Genomic DNA, 15,034 nt, shown 5'->3' on the forward strand with positions numbered 1-15,034 from the left:
GGGGCCCCCCCCAGTCACGGTGCTGCCCACGGCGGTAGAAGAAGGTTTATCTCCGGGCTCGGAGGCTGTCTTCTGTAGATTGGGATTTACGAGCCTGACTGCTGCTTGGTTACACAAGTCTATGGACTCCAAGGTGTGCTACTGAGTTAGAAAGAAATCTGGGATCTGTCACGCTGTGGAAGGGTAAAAGCAACCCTATAGAGCCAGCAAAACAAGCCCAAACCTCCCTACAACCAACTTTACCCCCCACCTACTGACCATAAGCATTTCTCCTCCCTTCATTCTTCTTCCTTTGGAGGCTGTAGGATGAGGCATTTCCTCTGTCTGTCTCGGGGTAAAAGGATACCCTAGGGGCAGCAACACACATCTGGCAGGGATTGAAAGGTTTAAATCCAGCCTCCACGGCAATCAACAATGGCCAATGAACCAGTGATTCTGAATGTGTATGACATGGTGAGTACCAAACAGTTTTGATTATGGGGAGCAGTGGGGCTGGGTGGGAGCTTATGCTTGGAGGCGGACACTGTATGAAGAGAAGCCCAGCACAGTTCCTCAGGGAGGATGATATCCACCCTCCTTCAGCAATCTCTTCATCTAGGCATGTCATGTTCTGGCTGTCAGAGATGATGCTGACCATGGCATTTTTCTTTGAAACGTTTAGCATATTGTGCCAAACTACAAGTAAAACTGTACTGGATTTTCTGCAGAATTTTTCAGGAGCAGCAGTGGGTGAGGGGAGGACTTTTTAATTTCCAGTGTCCCAGTTAAGGAAGGACATATGATCACCTCTCTCTCTTTGCAGGAGCCACTTGTCATTTAATTTTGAGAGATCGTGCACTACCAGGCTGTGGAAAGAGGGTTGGGATGTCATCCAGGGATGAGAAGCATCTGTGGAATTGTAGTAGGGATGTTGTTTCCAGGTTAATAGTAATCTGAATCAATCCCTTATGCATGAGATCATAGTTAATCATAGTCTCTGAAGGTTAATTGCAGAAGAAGGAGTAAAAAAAAAAAAAAAAGTCAGAACTGGTGAAGTTTCAGCATAGGGAGGAGCATAGGGACATGCTCCTTGGAAATATTTTTTGGAAGTTCATAGTGTAGCAAGTTGATTCTCTTGCTCTGTTCTTGAATAGATTGTAATTGGAAACTACCTGTGCTGAAAAATCAGAAAATCTGAATCCTATCCTTGGCACAAAGACCTAAAGAGAAGATGGCTTGGCTCAACCTGTTTTTCTCTCTGACTTAGCACAGGCTTAGGATAAGCATGTTCGGATAAGGAACATTTTGATAGTGATTTACTTCCTCCCTGCATTTGTTAGTGGGCTGAAAGACAATAAATACTTTTCCGGAGAGTAGCCACCAAAGAGCAAAGAGTAGGCTCTGGTAAATGCCAAGCATCTTTTTATTGCAAAAATTAAGTAGTCTTTTGTTGGCTAGAAAAGCTGAGTTATTTCCTCATGGAAGGAGGGTGTGGTAAGGACCGTTTGGGTAGGATTGTGTCTGTGAAAGACAGTCTGAAAAGCACAACTAGAATAACTTGAAGCTGCCTCTACCAGAGCTACTATAGGCAAAATTGAGCAAGTTGGTGTAAAGTCTTTCCTTAAGACTTTGGTTTTGAATGCTTAATGGTCTATGATTCTATTCTACAGATGCTTGGCAGCTTAAACTGTGAACTTTCCCAAGCTGTTCTTCAAGCAAGGGCTGGTAACCCAAGTATCTGTTGGCAAGTTCTTGGTAATCAGAGGCCAATATTGCAAATGTCAAAGAGTTCCTAGCTAATAATTTGAAGAAGGTAAAGGGGTTGTGTTGCTCTTCTGTTTATGCACTATCTTCCATTTTTTTTTTTACTTTGTTCTGCTGAAGGCTGTGGTCTAAAGTTTCTCAGCCACTATTGAGCTGTTCCAAACCAGTGATATTTTTCTACTGAGCTGAAAAAATGTGAATGCTGGACAAACTTTGTCTTTGCGTTTGTTTTTTAATGCCACTGACACTTAAGATGAAGCCCTTAGGAAGCTGGGGAAGAAGAAACTTGCTATTTATGGTCACTGTGTTCTGAGATTGGAAATCCAGGCACAGTGAACTGAATTGAGATCATTGGTTTAATTCACAATGACTTTTACTTCCTGGTAAGCCACAAAAACCTTCATGTGTCAGTACTAACTCCATAGGGTTAAGCACAAGTTAATACTCTGTACATAGGGACCATTCTATTTTCATGTTGCATCTGTTTGACTACCACTGAGTCACCTCCAGTTCAAATTCTGCATCATGATTATTGAGGCTACATGCTTTTCTATTGCTGCTATGATTTTAACACCATGGAGTTTGGAATGTAGCCATGCAAAATCTGCACTTTGTTACATTGTGGTGGGGAATTGCGGGGGAACTGGGAAATGAGCACATTTGTTTGAGTGGCTGTTGGAAAACTAGTCTTGAAGAAAAAAAGACAGCTGGGGTAACAATTAACTGGATGTAAAGCTCCGCTTTCCTGACAAGCATCATGACCCCTGTATGGCATCTGGAAGCACTTACACTGCAGGAAAGCTTACCCTTAGGGCAGAAGTTCAATTATGGGCTTTGTGCAGCCATGAAATACTCACTCTGTGTAGTCTCATGTATTCAAAGATTATAGCCATTTATCCTTTTACCCATTGGATAGTACCAGGCTTGAGAGAGAGGGGAAAGAAAAAAAAACAACAACAACAACAAAATCTTGTACTTAATAAGGTGCTTTGCAGAAATTACTGAAGCAGGTAAATCTATTTATGAGACTTGTTTTTTTTTCAGCATCAAAGAACTGAGCAAAAATCACTGGGCATTCCAAGTGTTCAGAATATCTATACCAAAAGCAATTTCTTAATCCCCCAGCGTCCAGGGTGATTATATCTTATTTACGTGTTACTAAAGAACTTCTACACACCTGTACATGCTTGCAAAAAGAGAGGAAGGGAGAGCTTTGCAGGAGTATTTTAAAGAGTATACAGGATGCTGAAGTCTACTTTAAGTGTGCGTGTGAATGCAGAATAATACAGATCAGGGGTTAGGTCATGAATAGATCTCATTCCCAGTTAGAATCTATCTCTCACATGGACTTAACATAGGCCAGCAGCTGTTTGGAAACCTACCAGAAATAACTGGGTCTGTAAGATCTGTGGCAGTTTGCTCTGATCAGCCCCTTATCACTTTACCTTTGGAAGTATAAATCACCAATTTTCTCCTGATAACTTGCAGCTCTCTTCCCTCCAACTCCCCCTGATAAGCTATTTATTGTAGATTATCTTACTTGGATCACAGGACTGATTTCCTTCAACAAGAATCTCACCCTTTTTTTTTCTGTCTTACTTTGAAATAGTTGACTAAATCATTGTAATATTAATAAATGTCACTTCTTTAAATCAGACACATGACTGAATGAAGAATGACTGCAGATATTGCCTGGGTTTAAATCTTAAAGCAAACTAGCTAAACATGTTCAACAAAAAATAATCCATTTGGCAGAGATTCAAGCTGGGGGCTCTTGTGATGTTTTCAACTTACTGCATAGCACAGTCATGCTACCAAATTTAAAGAAAATGTATTTATATCACTGCTGTCCTTCTTTTATTGCAGGTATAGTTGTTCTGAATTTCCACTGTCTTTGCAGCTGATAACACACAAAGCTTTCTGTTTGATCTGCTGGCATTTTTGCTTATGCTTTATGCCAGTGAAAATGAGACCCTGAGCTGTTTTGCAGAGAAAAATGGGAGCCCTGGTCAATCGGCAGTGTTGATGTAGCAACTGTTTGGATGAGAAGGATGAGTCTTTTTCTCTTCCTTGTCCCACTTTTATCCCATTGACATTGCTTATCATTCTTAGGTAAATAGCATTCAGGTTATAGTAGGCACAGTAGCTCTGAGATTTCTTCTTGTGACTTCTGACTTTAGAGAAGTACCAAAAAAATGTAATGATTTATAATGGCCTTCCCAAAGTCTTCCAGTCCTTTATATCCTATACATCATTTGCTATCTGAAGGGCTGATGGCTGTTAGCAAAGAGCAGCCCTGCAGAAGAGTAAATGGGCTTTCTCTTGCTTCACTGATCAATGGGTGACAGTGTTGTCATTTTGATTTCTCTATCACATCACTGAATGGTCCAGCTAAGTAGCCCTGACAGAAAGACCTCAGGATACCACTGGCCTTCTTGGTCAAAGTGCACATTTTCGGCTCACGGTCAGCCTGTTATCCATCAGGACACCTAGGTCCTTCTCTGCAGAGCTCCTTTCTGTCAGGTCAGTCCCTAATTGATGAATGCAATTATTCCTTCCCAGGTGTAGAACTTCCTCTTGTTAAGCCTCACAAGGTTTCCCTCTGCCTAACTCTCCAGCCTGTCTGGTGTGTCAGCCAAACTTCCCAGCTTTGTAGTATCAGCAAACTTGATGAGAGTGCAGTCTATTCCTTCATCCAGGTCACTGTTGAAGATGTTGTGTAAGACTGTACCCAGTGTTCCCCCTCGAGAACATTGCTAGCTACAGGCCTCCAGCTAGATTGGCTGCTGATCACAACCCTCTGAGCTCTGCTAGTCAGATATCTCGCTGTCCTCTCATTTGTTCCACACTTCCTAAGTTTATCTATGAGGATGTTGTGGGAGACAGTGTCAACAGCCTTGCTGAAGTCGAGGAATTCTCCTTAGCCAAGGGAAAATTACGTTCCATTCACTGTGACAGTAGAGTGGGCTATTAGTATTAGCTAAATGGACTGATATCCTATCTGCAAAGTGAGGGCTGAGGAAACACTGTGGAGGTACCAAAATAGCTCCTCACTCTGTGCAAATACAGGTGAATGAGCTGTGATGCTAGACAGTGACAGTACAGTTATTTGGGTACAAGTCCTAGCCTGTACTTTTTGTACCCTCTGTCCTATTGCCAGGGAGTGTGTGTGTCAAGGCAGAGGCTTTGCAAGTGGGTGCCTTCACTACAGAGAGAATGATGGGGGCAGAAGGTGGGGGGCTGACCTAGACTGTCCTTTCTCTGTTAGTGGTATTGCAACGTTTCAGTAGTAGGTAGTACCTACCTAAGTAGGTAGTAATAGTCTATCATTCTCCTCGGAAGAAGTGAAGTAGTTCTAGCTGTACCACTGGGGAACAGGGACCATGCTCTGTATAGCCAGTCAGCTTCTGATCTCCCAGCAGAAGCTGATCAGAAATTGATCGCAGCCTGTGAGCAGATCAGGTGAGGAGAAAAGCTTTGAAGAGGTTGCTTATTTCTGACTTTAGAAATGCCTTTCAGCTTTCCTAGGGAGCAAGGCTTGGCAGGATGGTGCTGTATCAGGAAGAGGAAGCAGTTTGGCTCTCTTAATTCAAGGAGGGAGGTAGGGAGGGGATTCTCAGACAAGCAGCTTGTGGTGGGGAAGGCTGCATGTGATGGTGTTCTACAGCAGATGCTGAGATAGCGTGAGAGTTGGATTTTGTATAATTTATGTGCTCTGAAAAGAGAGGACAGGCCAGTGATCTGTGAGGAAAGGCTTAAAGCTAGAGGGTCTGTATAGCCACTCTGCAAATGCAGAATGCTTTAGTGCTTTAAGCTACTTTTTCTCATACAGAACAGTATGAGAGAACAGGAGATGGGAGCTCCTTTGCTGCTTGTTCTTTGCAGCTGAAAAGGATTTTTCTTTAACATGTACTGCTTGCATCTGATTTGGAGGTAGTGACCTGTGTATATGATTAAAAACCAACGCAATCTTGCTATCCTAGCATTGCTTTTTGTTTTTCTGCACGAGTGTGTGAGACTCTGGCCACTACAGTTACCTGCTTTGGGATGAAAGGAATTAGAGGCTCCTTGTATTTCTAGCTTCAGTACACAAGGAGTCTTTGAATCTATTTTAGAAGCAGCAGCATGATTGCAAGCAGAACACTTCATTCTGTGGTGTGAATGTTTTAAGCACTGACTAGATCACAGAACATTTTATTATCTCTCTGTTTGGAGGAAAGACTAAGTCTCATTCCTCAGATAAATGTCAACACGTTTGTGATTACTGTAAGTAGAGGTCTGTGATGCTTTTTAGCTCACTTAGTCAGAAGGGAGAGAAATCCTCTTGTGGGTGGTGGCCCTGCTTCTTGCACTATTCACTAGTTGTTTGTGAGCAGCTGTGTAGAGAAATACAGCCTCACCTGACTATTTCTAAGAAAACAAATAGAAAATGGATATTTTTTTTCATCAAATAGCTTGATAGCTGTAATGTTTCTTGGTATGATGAGCTAAAGAGATGCTCTGAGTTAATACAGCAACTTGTGGTCTTGAAAGATGAATTGATATGGAGTCAGTGGGATCTTTCCTTTCTCTTTCCTCTTTCATATATTGGCCAGTTAATTTATCAAACAGAACAGAATGCTAAACATTGCCTCTGGGAGATTTTAATTAAATTCTGGCAACTCCAAATATATTAAAAAAGTTGTTCTGAAACAAAACCTCCACTTCTTAAAACACACTAAATGAAATGTTTTGACTCTTTTAAAAAATGTTTGCCAATCATCTCCGGCCAAAACCGTTTGCCAAATCTGAATTACTTCCATTCTCAGAAACACATTGTTCACTGGTTTGCCATATTCTTAGAAAAGCTTGGTAGGGGTACTATATCCTTATTTATTCTGTGACCACTCTCAAAGCTCATAGAAATTCCCTCTTCCGCGAATAAGCTCTGGCTTAGGAAGCTCTGTGTTGTCTTATCTTCTTCACAGGCTTCTTATGGAGTAAGTTTAAAGGTAAATCTTTTAAATTTCTGAATGATGAAGGAAAAGTTATGGTCTTGGGATTTTATTGCTGACTTCATTTATACAGAGCCTTGATCTTCTGTCTTCAAATCATATCACATACAGCATGCTGTGTAGCAAGACAGAATGGTGAGATAACAGTTGTCTGGTGTCTAGCAGTAGGTTTCCCCACAGTGCTGTAATATGCCCTACATGAATGCTAAACTGTTTTTGTTTCTTCAAGTAATTGAACTTGCCACTTGCAGCATTGGGAGGGGAGGACCAGGTGCACCTCAGATGCTTGTTTTCCTTTTCTTCCTGGGGCTTTCATTGGCCTTTTGTGCTAGCTCCTTTATGGGACTGCGTTTAGACTGTTGAACTGTGCTTGTGCTGCATAATAGGTCTTGGGTTCACAGTAAGTCAGGTGAATTATCCCCTGCAAAAATCTGTAATGGCAATAATCATACTGAGATACTTGTTGTTATGTGCCCAGCAAAATCTCTGGGAAGACTCTTGGTTAGAAACCAGAGACTGGATAGATCAACACTGTGGGTGAGGGAAGGCAGATAGTAGAGAGTTGCTCTAACTAGATGTGAGCAGAATCCTTAGCCCAAGGTGTGAGAGACTACTTCACCTCTCTTGGATGCAACATTTCCTGGTGCAAGTGTCTGGCTTCATAAGTGCATAAATTTGGTGTTATGGCAAATCTGCTGGCAGTACATTCAAATCTTCAAATAAGTCAAAGCTCTAGCTGAGTAGCCTGGCAGTGTGTGCAGGTGGGGGAAAAATAAGGCTTTGTTCTGCTTTTCTACCAGACTGCATCAATTCGATTAGAGTGATGACAGGCTGACCGCAGGCAGGCCAGGCACAGACTGGGATTTCTGCCTTGCTCTGCCTGAGCATGGGAAAAGGAGAAGGAAGGCAGTCCAATGGTGCAGATCACCGATGTAGTCAGTGCTTGATTCAAGCATGTGAGGAAAATGATGACGTGGAACTAGACATCCATTCTCTCTTGCATCTTTGGAGAGAGGAAATTAATTGGCAAATGAAAAGATGCAGCAGCTTACACACTGATCTGCAGCTGAGTTCAGCAGTTCAAGAAGAAGGACTCAATGCAACATCTGATCTAAAGCAATTCAGAAGCTGCAGAGTAAGTGGCATGGCCTGAGTTAATAAGTCCAGAGATGAAGTGTGCCCATTTATGCATAATAAACAGGGTTTTGTTGTCTTAGCAACAGCCTGAAGATGCTATCTGAAACAGCCTGTTTTGATGTTGTCAGGGTGACAGGCTGTCTGCCTGTCCATGTTGTTGCTGAGTTTCTCCAGCACTGCAGTCCTTAAGCTGACTCCAGCTACAGCATTCACCCCATCAGCAGCTCATTGAGCCTGTTGCCCCATGAACTGACTTGAATTGGTTCAACGAGGATAATGTGAGAATTCTCACTTCTGTTAGTTCTATATGCACTAGGGAAAACTGCTGTACAACACTCTCTCCTTTACCTCAGCATTGCAAATATAAGAAATCTTGATGAGAACAGTGAGCTTAGGAAAGGGTAACACAGTATGAAAAATGCATGAGTTCTTCTGGAGCAAAACCTCACAGGTCCTCTTGTAAGGCTGGCTCTCATGACAGTGCTGTTAATGCAGATCCTGCAGGTTCCAGTCTGACTTAGTATCTCTAAAGTCATTTCAGGTGCCTGAAGAGGAAGGATTTGGCTTGCCTATGGGCAGGATTTCAGGTGTAAGGTCAGTTGTAACTTGGAGATACAAAATTTTTTTTTTTTGCTGCTGCGATTTGTTCTTTAGACTCATCTATGGGCAATGTCACAATCTGCTAACCTGTCTCTCTGAGCATGGCTCTGGGCCATTCTGAGAAAAATGATTGCTTGCTTTTGTGAAACTGTGAAAGCTGGTGACTATTGAATTTTCTCTGCTGCTTTTTGTGTTTTCACCAAACATTTAGGCAGGCTCCTGTTAGAACACAACACTTCTGGCAGCAAGGTTTAGCCTCTGGCTGTTTACACTGTCAAGTCGTTAATGTCCCTCAGATATATATATTTTTAATTTTTAAAGAAATCATAGTATTGTTAAAAGTTGATGGGTTGACAGTACTGGAGACTGTCATTCTTAACCAAAAAGACCTGCTCTGTCTGTTGCAAAGCAGACCTTTCTGCCTTGTGTGCTTCTTCTGTTTTGAGGTTTGAGGCACTCTGGTGCCAGGGCTCAGCTGGCCATCTAGCTTCCCGTTGGGACAGCCCCTGGGGATCAATTATACATGCAGAGGGGGCTTCTGCTGCAAAGAGCTGAGCACCAGTGACAGAAACAGAGCCACTAAGTTGGAACAGCTGTCAGATCTGTTTCGATGGGTGGTGGTGGTGGGCAGCTAGATATATATTTGTGCATTAGTGAGATGGACTGAATCTATATGGGTGTTCTAAGACTCCAAGCCACTTTATTGACTTGGGTTGTGCTTATTTGATTCTTTATTTTGATTTCTCTTGCTCCTGTTGTTATGCAAAGATGATGTAGCTGAAACTGGGGAGGGGAGGCGAGGCAGAAATCAATCAGTATGTTACATCTATATTTCTGCTGGGAACTAAGAAAAGCAAAACTCACAAGTCTGACTGTTTTCACAAAGTGACTCAAATTCTTTAGTGGGATGGAGGGAGGAAATTTGATGTCGTTCTGTGTAAACAATGGATGTTCTTGAGAGTGAATGGTCTAGAGGAGTGAAAATGTCCCATTGCTTCAGAGCTTTATCTGATAATCAGTGAGATTTCTCAGGGCAAAATATGAGGTTACGTCCTAAGAGTGGAAAATTCGTCTTAATCAGTAAATAATTTTTTCAGCATTGAATATTAAGGTGTATGAAAAAGCAGTGATAAGGGGAAGAGAAATGCTTTTGTCTGCGATTGATTTTTGTTAGGCAGGGATGCTTATTTACATAAGGGATTGCCGGACACTAGAAAACGCTGAAAGCATTTCAGCCTATTTAGTTAAAGTGCCTTCATCATGTGGGTCAACACATAGGGTCATCTGCCGAGTGGATGCTGATGGGTTCACGTATCTGGGAGATGGAGGAACTGGCACCATGAAAGCTCTGTTGGTGACATGCTTTGTTTAAACTTCAGCCCTGGATCTGTTACTGTGCTTCACCTCTAGTCTTACTTAAATCAACAGCGAACTCCTCAATATCTGCTACTAGTGATTTATACTGTATGTTAATGTAAGAAAAGGTTCCTAGGGTACTGATTGCTGCCTGGGGGTTAGAGTGCCTGAGGACCTCGACGGTGAGTTACAGGTGGCCTTTTCTAAAGGTTAACTTTCCCTAGGTGCATGATGCAGGAAACCTTGAGTATTTCTAGACATCTGTTCTTGGCCTACCTGTGTGTCCTACTCTTTTTGAGGCTACTTGAAGCAGGTGACCTTATATTTGCCATATATTTGTCTTCTCCCAGCTCTGGATTTGCCTGATGAATGTTGGATATAGCAGAAAGAGAAGATCAAGAGGTTAAGCATGGGGGACTAGTGTGAGATGTCATTCTCTTTATCATTAATATATACTCTTGGTGGTTTGTAGGACCTCAGCACAATTCTAGTTGAATGAAATCTGGGCTGTAGGTGAGATGCTTTCTTAGCAAAGCATTTACATGAAAAATGAAGGGCTCTGTTTACCTGCCTAAGCACAGGCATTGGGGGCCAGCTCAGGATATCAACCCGATGTCCGGTTTCCCCTCTATGAAGGTCCAGGTCTCTTCTCTCATGGATCCTGTTCCACAACTATCAACCTTGTAGACATGTTTGGAGTATTCTGAAGCATGATATGTTGAGAGGTTCTGACACAACTGTTAGATGTGTGCTGGGGGAGGATCAGTGGTATTTCTGCATTTGACTACTACCATCTAGCATGCTGATTCATCTAGAGTGACAGAGACCTGGTTAAAGTCCCTGAGGGAGTCAAACTGTCCCTTCATGCAGGTCTGCCACAGAAGCAGACAGCAGGACGCTCAGGATCTGGTCATTCTGGGCCTGTTGTGTCAAAACACATAATATTTGTTTGAAATATTCCTTTAGTGAAGAGTGGATGATTCCAGTGGGAGCTAGCTGCTCCAGGAGGGCGTCTAGGCTGGAACCATGCTGTGGCATTATTCATACTTGTTCTCTGGTCTAGTGAATATGTATTTTATATAAGAAGGGATCTTTCCTTTGCTTCATGTGAAAGGGAACTACTTTACCATGAAGTGCTGAGAAGTCTTGACTGCAGACACACCATGAGAGTATGGCTAAGTTGCTTCCTTCTGAATCCCTTCTACCAGGCTAAGGAGATTTGGAATTTGGTCCGTGTCCTCCTGAACTAGTGCTTGTACTCATTGTTACTGGGTACAAACAGAAACCACTTGCTATTCCTTGTAAATAGAGGCCAACTGTACTCCTATTGCTTTGTTTCCTCTTAAGACATTTTCAGATAGAAGTCAGTCTTTGTTTGCCCTGATTCCTTAGTTGACTATGCAACCTGAAAGATAATGCAGCCTCTCTTCTGAGTCTATCCTAGCATTAAGGATAGGCAGGCTAATGCATCATCTTAAACTACCCTGTGATGATGGCATTATTGAAAGGTGGGAAGGCAGTGTTGGATGTTTTAGAATCTGCAGAGGCCGGAGCAAAAAGTGCATGTTCTGAGCGGAAATCCTCCCACTGGCTTTGGCTGATCTGTCCACAGTTCTAGTGCTCATTGTTCTTGATTGCAGTGTCATTTGCTGTGCCTTTGTTCACTCTAATTTTTATGGCTGCTTGTTATCCAAGGCAGCTGGCTATCTTCTCTTTGGAGATGTTGGAATGTTGCATGGACCAACTCCACTTCCTGCTGCTGAAGCACTGTGCTTCATGGGCTTGCTACTGTGTGGATACTGAGGTCAAATGTTTGAGCAATGGTTTGTACCAAACTAAAACAGAACAGAATAATTCTGGTGTGAGCCAAATAGAAACAGATCAAAGAGAGGCAAACTGAATCATTCCATTTCAAGCTCAAATCTTGGGACTAAAAGAAAAATATTACAACATGTTATTTTTTTTCCTTGATCTTCATAAGCGAAAGGTGGCTTCTCCAGAGCAAAAGCTTTCTGAAGGATAAACAAATGCAAACCATATGAACCCATGCAAACTTTGCTTCTTTTTCTGTCTGTGGACAGTTCTGGCTCTTCCCTTGGGTAGTGTGCTGCTGGCAGGAGACAGAGGCCAAGGTAGCCAGAGGACTTGACAGAGCCAGGCAAGAAGGCAGGATGCTCCTTGGCGGGAAAGGGAGGACAAAAAGTCATCTGTCCCACACCTTGTTAACTGGATTAGTCCTTCCAGTCTTGCAGCACTTCTAAGTGATTTTTTTTTTTTCTGTCCCTTGTGTCCAGGCACAGCTAATGAGAGGGGCCGTTTCTTCTGGGTGTTGAATCAAAAGGCAAGAGAAAAGGAGGATGTGAGGGAGATGCTTGTACTTCAGTCCCTCACAGTATTTCTTCTTCAGTCTGATGGTAACCAATCCGAATTTGAACTTTTCAGCATCCTTTAAAATTCACCCTCTTTCTGGGAGGACAGTAAGGAGCAAGATACAAGTGGCAATAAAACTGACCTCTTCAAAATCCTTTGCCACAGTGAAGTTATTCTAGGAAGCTAATGCATCCATCTGCGGCCTTAAGTGCCGTTTGCTACATGGCACGTTATTGAAATGCTCCAAGGATTCCCTTTGTAGCTTGTAATTACTTTGAGATATGCAGCTCAGTTCCTGTTGCAGCTGTTGTTTTGGATAATTTTGATACAGTTAAAGCTCTTGCCGGATCAAACAAATATGCAAATGGAAATTTTTAAAGTTTATGTGAAGAACAAATTAATATTCTCTAACATATCAGGTACTTAAAAATCCTGTACTTGGTGCATCTGAACTTGGATTTTACTTCTCACACTCACAGGACTTTGAAGCATGTTTCCAGCTGTCTGTTACCTCTCCAGAGGTCTCAGAGGTGTCTCATTAAAGCTGATGTTAAAGCCTATTAAATACATGAAGGTAGCTTCTAAGGATGCATCTCATTTAGCAGAGTTGTCACTAGGAATTGGCTGAGATCGTTCTGCTCTGATCCCCCAGTGACTGGCGTAGTGAAATTACCTTGAGAAGAGCAGAATAATACCTTCTGTGTGCTGGGAGACGAAAAGCAAAGTGTCTGGAAAAGGCTGCTGACTTACTAGGGGCGTGCCAACCTTGTCACCTTCTCTCCCTACCAGCTCCCCACCCTCCTCCTTGAAAGTGCAGCCTCAGCTTGCAGAGCTTGCAGATGGGAGGCATCTGTCCTTGAGCTCTGTGTCTCCAGACAGTTAATTATTAATCATCGCAATATCCCTTATGTCAAGCATCTGAACTGCTCGTGAGGCATGGAGAACTGTTTTATCAGTCAGGTCAGTAAGGTTTCAGTGCCCTACTGCTCATTATTTGTGATATTGTTGTTCTCTCAAAGAGCTTAAGTACTTGAGGACAGACAAAAACACCCAGAAATAATGGTAATCTCATCTGAGCCCCACATTTGATGACCTAGTATTCCTAGAAACATTCTGTATGCCCAGAAACAGGGGCAGTATGTGTAGGAACAGGGAAAACAGAACAGAAATTAAGCTTGCATCATGGATCCTGCAGTACTGGTGCTATACCACTGGGTGTGTTTGGAATGTAATGCTACTGCAGTGTAGATATTGTTGTCCTTTATGAGTAAAAATCTCCCTTGAAAGGCACCTAAATAACATTTAGATCCTGTGGATTCAACTAGATACCTGTCTGTGAGATGCAGTTTACTACTGCTCGAGGAACAGTGGGACATGTGAGCTTGTGTGAGGCACCTGCAGTTTGTGTTCAGGTAGTAGGCTAGGTGGGGGGGCTTAACAGAGACAGACCAAAGGGCGGGCATGAAAGAAGTCATTCAGCTTGTGTCAACGTGTAGGTTGTTTTTGAACGTTGGGAGTATTCAGATATGAGAACCTGACTTCCAAATCCTTCTAGCTGGAACTATCCTAGTAGGAAGGGAACAGTGCCAGCACTTTATTTCAGTTTTACTTGTGCTTACATACATTGACACGGATCTGGAAAGAAATCAAAATCCCAACTCCTTTTCATTTATCCATTGGACGGTTTTTATAAGGAGTAAATTTGTTTCCTTCCTCCTGTCTGCAGAAAAAGCGTTTTGAATAATGTCACAGTGCGAGGGTCACCCAAACAAAAAGAAAGATACAGAGCAGTGTGGCACAGGATGCCTTTACTAAATACCTTGCAGTCTGCAGCTGTTGCTAGACGCAGTGGTAGTTCTCACTAAACATCAGGCATCTGAGCTCTTTTCAAAAGTGTTCTGGGTAATCTGAAATCTCTCAATAGCAAGAGCATTTTTCTAATAAGTTGCTTGAGCTGACAAGCAAAAGCAATGTTATGCTTTCCTGCCTCAATTTAAAACCTTACTGTGTGAATTCTTAGGTATGCAAGTGAATGAACCATTAAAACAGGATCATGCATGTGACTTAGCATGCTCTTTTCTTCCACTGTGGTACAATTAATGCTAAGCTTTGCTAGGGCTTCCAATTCTCTTCCATCCTTCTGTCTTTCCCAGGATGCCTTTATGCAGAGTGAAATAAGCGATGGTGAATCTCACAGGATGCTTTTTTTTCTCAGTGAATCAATGATGGATTGTCACTGATTAGCATAGCTAGGGTTGACTTTACTCATATTTCATTCTATCCTAAGATATCATGATAGCAGCCAAACTTGAATTTGTGTGTAATAATAGAAGGGGAGAGATTTTTTTTTTCTTTCTTCAGTTCAAACATAACATCATGTTCAATGACACCACTGTGTTTTTCTGAAAAGTACAAGTGCTTCGAACGTGTGGGAATCAAAACCTCTAAATAGATTGTGTAATGCTGCCAACGAAGCATGTCCTTGGACCCTAGCCGAGAACAGACAAACCTTCATTTTGACTCTAAAGCACTGGATTTTTGAGAAAGACCAAAACTATAGTCCTAGTTTCATCACACTCAACACTCTCTTCCCCCCCCCCATCATATTCACAGCAAGGTGCTTAAATCTCTTTGCTTTGGTTTGCCTCACCTGTGGGAAGGGAAAGAGTGCTCCTGTTGGGGTGAGTAGAGATGACTGTGGGATGCCAAAGGAGTTAAACGCAAACAGCTGCTTGGAATCTGAGATGTAACTGCTTGGCCTGGGTTGAAGGAAGGGCAACCAGCAGCAGGGTTTCTGGGAGGTGAACTGGGGGCCTGCTGATGGGATCTGCCTG

The 15,034-nt window shown here is 42.5% G+C and overlaps 1 protein-coding gene across 1 annotated transcript in view; it reads left to right on the plus strand.

Annotated features, from left to right (window-relative positions):
* The first annotated feature begins 371 nt into the window (after positions 1-371).
* LOC122157594 (deubiquitinase DESI2-like) overlaps positions 372-15,034 on the plus strand; it is a 54,918-nt gene continuing 40,255 nt past the window's right edge. The window contains exon 1 of the mRNA XM_042813436.1: positions 372-453. Coding sequence (XP_042669370.1) covers positions 415-453 — 39 coding nt within the window. The 5' untranslated portion in view covers positions 372-414. The remainder of the gene's footprint in view (positions 454-15,034) is intronic.

Source organism: Centrocercus urophasianus, unplaced genomic scaffold (genome assembly GCF_019232065.1).
Source record: "Centrocercus urophasianus isolate 14NV4802_14NV808 unplaced genomic scaffold, USGS_Curo_1.0 seq_14, whole genome shotgun sequence".
Lineage (NCBI taxonomy): Eukaryota > Metazoa > Chordata > Aves > Galliformes > Phasianidae > Centrocercus > Centrocercus urophasianus.